This window comes from Triticum aestivum, chromosome 6B, assembly GCF_018294505.1.
Source record: "Triticum aestivum cultivar Chinese Spring chromosome 6B, IWGSC CS RefSeq v2.1, whole genome shotgun sequence".
Classification (NCBI taxonomy): domain Eukaryota; kingdom Viridiplantae; phylum Streptophyta; class Magnoliopsida; order Poales; family Poaceae; genus Triticum; species Triticum aestivum.
Genome location: NC_057810.1, coordinates 622,950,165 through 622,954,911, shown reverse-complemented (window position 1 = coordinate 622,954,911; position 4,747 = coordinate 622,950,165). Strand labels below are relative to the sequence as shown.

The 4,747-nt window shown below is 53.0% G+C and overlaps 1 protein-coding gene across 1 annotated transcript; it reads right to left on the bottom strand.

The window, feature by feature from the left end:
- Positions 1-2,726: 2,726 nt before the first annotated feature.
- On the bottom strand, positions 2,727-4,434 carry LOC123138358 (alpha-amylase type B isozyme). The gene is made up of 3 exons (XM_044558322.1): positions 4,313-4,434; positions 3,264-4,208; positions 2,727-3,151 (listed from the first exon to the last, which is right to left on the bottom strand). Exons 1-3 carry the CDS (start codon positions 4,391-4,393, stop codon positions 2,900-2,902), a joined length of 1,278 nt encoding a protein of 425 aa, XP_044414257.1. The 5' UTR covers positions 4,394-4,434; the 3' UTR covers positions 2,727-2,899.
- Positions 4,435-4,747: the final 313 nt, after the last annotated feature.

Below are 4,747 nucleotides of genomic sequence, written 5' to 3'. Positions count from 1 at the left end.
CTAGTTAAGGTAGTTAACAGTTAATTAGCGACAACTAAATAACTAGTGGCCCAAGAAAAGGCAACTAAATCTCGCTGCATCAGAATAAAATCGATCGGTGGGATGGGGGGAGAGAAATGTGCGTGCATGCAATCAGGGAGAGATATTCTTTTTGTACTACCTTCCTATTAGGAATACATAGTACTTTTTATCTACGGCATGTAATGGATGGTGGAAGGGCATGCATGGAAAACCGCGAGGAAAAGAGAAATACACCTTAGATTGTGAATTTTTTTGGGAAAAACTAATACACCTTATATAAAGAAACGGAGGGAGTATGTTGTTATGGGTTAGAGCATCTCCGGCCGCGCCCCCAACATGCCCTCTCAGGCAATTTTTTCGCGCTGCCGCTGAAAAAACGCCCCAGTCGCGCCCCCAAGACGCCAAATTCCGCCGGCTCGGCCCATTTTTGGACCCGGCGATCGCAGGCTGAACCCGGCGCACTGGGGGGCGCTCGGGGGCTCCGGCGCAAGGGAAAAGCACACCTGGGGCCACACTGCAAGGCAAGAAGTCAAGCCGACCGTCCAGATTTGCCTCCGACCCCACCCTCCCTCCCGCGTGCTCGGCTGCCACCCTGCCGATCCCGGCGCCGTCCACCACCCACCACAGCTAGATAGGCCATTCCCCACCAAAAAAGAGAAGATATTTCGCCGAGGCAACATCTCCACCGCCTTCCGGGTGAATTTTCCGGTGTTCCGGCCGCGCAAGGGCTGTACTTCTGCGGGTGTGCACCCACCTCATCCGCAAGGTGTTCGGCGATTTGTCTGCCCGGCCCGGCGATGGACTCGGACGACGAGGAGGCGCTTGCGGCGTTGCTGGAGGACGAAGCCGAAGCCGACGTCCAGGAGCAGGAGCATCTCATGGTGCTTGCCGCCCTCGCCGGCCTGCTCGCGAGCAATGAAAAGCCGCAGCGAGGTGGCTCGGCGCCAGGGCGGGTGAAAGCAAAGAAAACATTTCGGCGCTGTTGTTGGATGAGCCAAAAGCTTTTCCTCAGGATTGTGAATTTCACCCGGGAGTTCGATAGCTACTTCAAGTGCAAGAAGGATTGCACCGGCCCACTTGGATTTACCTCAATCCAGAAGTGCACGACAGCTATGAGGATGCTTGCATACGGAGCTCCCAGTGATTCACTCGCCAACTATGGGCGCATGGCCGAGTCCATCATCATTGAGTGTTTCTACAAGTTTTGCAGGGCAGTGGTGGCAGTGTTTGAACCACAATACTTGCGAACACCCAATGCAGAAGACACTCCTCGGATCCTAGCACAGAATGCATCAAGAGGATTTCCTGGGATGCTTAGAAGCATCGACTGCATGCATTGGAAATGGAAGAAATGTCCATTTGCTTGGCAGGGGTTGTACAAAGGCGCCAAAGGTGGTTGCAGTGTGGTACTTGAGGCAGTGGCCACACAGGACCTCTGGATTTGACACTCTTTCTTTGGGATGCCAGGGACTCACAATGACATCAATGTCCTGCAGTGCTCCCCTGTCTTTGCCAAGCTTGTTGAAGGTCATTCTCCTCCGGTGAACTTCGAGGTCAATGAGCAACACTACAACAAGGGGTACTACCTAGCTGATGGCATCTATCCGAGATGGTCAACATTTCTGAAGACTATCTCAAACCTTGTGCCAGGAGGCAAGAACGCAGGTTCAGGAGGCTTGCAGGAAGGATGTCGAGCGGGCATTTGGTGTGCTTCAATTTCGATTTGCTGTTGTCCGGTACCCTGCTCAGACCTGGTCGAAAGATCAAATGTGGGAGATCATGACTTGCTGTGTCATCTTGCACAACATGATCACTGAGAGCGAGTAGGAAGAGCCAGTGTTTGACAAAGGACCATATTACAGGCAAGGTCCTCTTGCCCAAGTTGATCACCAGCTACCGGCAACCTGGACTGCCTACCTCAATATGCGTCAGGAGATTCGGGATCCACAGATGCATCAACAACTGCAACACGATCTGGTGGAGCAACTATGGAGGCTCAAGGGCGACGCTGGAATGACGTGTGATGAAATATGAGTTTTATTTGTTGAACTATATAATTTGTATTGAACTATTTGTTGTTGAACTATTTAATTTTCTGTGATGAACTATGAAGGCAAAAAAAATATTTATGGAGAATTCCCTCTGGAACACACCGAACCGCGTCGAATATGGGCCGATTCGCGCCAATATCAAGCAATTCTTCGATGAAAATGGGCCGAATAATGGGCCGAAATCGGCGCTTGGGGGCGACGGCTGGGTGCCCAACCGCCCCAAGAGCCGGTTTTGCCGCCGGCTCACCCCCAAGCGGCGATTTTTATGCCTCCTGGGGGGCCAACGGCTGAAGATGCTCTTAGCGTTCTTGTAGGCTGCATCAGCCCAACTGGTGTTTTTGGGCCTCACATCGTTTTTGTGTGCAAATAAAAAAAATTGCATGAGTTAGGCTGTGTGAGGAATTCGACTGAACCAAAATTTTGGCCAGTCAACTTTTTGTTGTATATGATTGCTTTGTGTTTGTTTAATCTGAATTTAACGTGACTGGCCAAAAATAAATTTTCAGTCACCAGACTATTAGTATGTGTCCTTTAAACCCAGCCCCCGTAACACAATTCCGTAACAAAACGCTCTACCACTACTCCAGTATGCTGCCGTACGAGCTACTGGTCGTGGCTGCTCAGTTTTCATTCAACCAACACTAAGTAAGCCAAGAGTGCGAAAATCCTTATTGATTATTATTTTAGCAAAAATACAATGGATGTCCCTCATCCTCACTTTTACATGGAGGAAGTACTAATCGTACTATGTGGACAACGTGAGCTCGGACCAATATGTATCACGTACACATAGAGAAAAAATTGTAGAGCTCCTTCGGCAATTTTTCTCATATTTTCTCCCATACGGCATAGTCATTGCCGTGTGCGGCCACCTTGAAGCCTCCCGGAATGAGGTGTCCCACATCGTATCTTGGCCCGAGCTTGACGATGACCTTGCCATCGATCTCGGCGAGATAAAGATCGGCGTCGGCCTCTATGATTTGCAGCTTGCTTTCACTGTGTATCCCATGTCGGGTCCTGATTGACACCAGGCGATCGATCTCGTCCTTCAGGCCCCAGTCGAAGAAATGATCGTAGAACTGAAGAGTCACAATTAATTTTCATCAGTTGGGTCATGGTTTTCTTATATTTTTATGAACGAAAGAAGAAAAGAAAATTTAGATATGATGTAGTATTGGTAGGATGACTCACGATGCATGGGGTGCCTGGATGCGTGAGGATGTAGGCATATCCCTGCATGACCCTGTCAGACGGGAAGGGCCACATGTGCTGCGTGGAGCCGGTGTCGTGGTTGTCCACAAAGGTCACCGCCTTGGCGGGCCACCACCCGATCATGCCTGGCGCCTTGCCGTCGGTGCCGCGCAGCCGCCACAGCTCGCCCTCCACGGCCACGTTCAGGATGCCCTTGGTGGTGAAGTCGAACGTGGTAGCGGGGCCTTTGCCGCCAACCTTGTCCACCCAGTTCACCAGCTCCTGCCGGTGCTGGTCCTGGTTGAGGTTGGGCTTGCCGTCACCGCTGTACGCGAGCGACGTCCATATCTCGGCCACGGCGAAGCTGGGCTCCGAGCGGTCAATGTAAATCTTGGCGACGTCCGCGGAGTAGCCCTTGGCGAAGTCGAAGCGCCAGCCGTCGAAGCCGACGTCGGTCCTGAGCCAGTTGAGCCACTCGACGAGCTCCTTCTGGACGCGCGGGTTGAGGTGGTCGATGTCGGGGGCGGCCCCGAAGTCGGCGCCGGTGTCCGGGTTGCCGGTGCCGTCGGCGTAGGGCCGGTCGTCGCGGCAGATCATGTGGGGGCCCCAGTCGAGGCGGGCGTCGGGGGTGCCGCCCTCGAAGATGCAGTAGATGCCCCGGCCGTCCTTGTGCTCCGCGGTGCGGTGGTTGATGACGATGTCGGCGATGGCCTTGACGCCCTTGCCGTGGAGCGCCCCGATGAGGGACTTGAGCTGCGCCTTGTTGCCGTACTTGGAGGCGTCCAGGTCGTAGAGCCGGCCCGGCATGTAGCCTTGCTCGGCGACGGACTGCGACGCCGGAGGGAGCCAGACGTGCGTGATGCCGGCGGCGGCGATGTCGTCCACCTTGCCCATCAGGAAGTTGTACCACCCGCCATTGTGCTTCCACGACTCCCAGTTGAAGCCCTACCACAGAACTCGGATCAAAACTCGGTCCAAAACATACATGATCGCGGCACCTACGATCTGAAGATAATGCTTACAGTTACAGACAACAGACACGATCTTACCTGAAAGAGGACTTGCCCGGATGCCAAGCTGGCCGACAGGCCAAGGAGGACGAGGAAGAGGGACAAGTGTTTGTTCGCCATCTTCTTCAGCTCTCTCTAGCTGAGCTTTGGAAGAGGAAGATGGAGAACTGATGCATTCAGCTGGTGTGTCTGGCCAGGTATTTATAATGTGCTGCAGCATGCCGGAAGGCGGCGTGCTCGGCTTGAATGCTCCTTTGGGCCAGTGGATATGTCGGCCGGAGTTTGTTATCGGCCGGTGCGGTCAAAAGGCGATTTAATGGCCAAATGATGGAGCAGGCCTTCGCCTTCCATAAGAAGGCACCGGCCAAAACGACTGTCAGTTACTCTGTACCTCTGTTTTTTCTGAGGACAGAACATTTGAGCATTTTTCATGGAACAGTGTGCTTTCTTACAAATCATCATCTACTTGTTTTT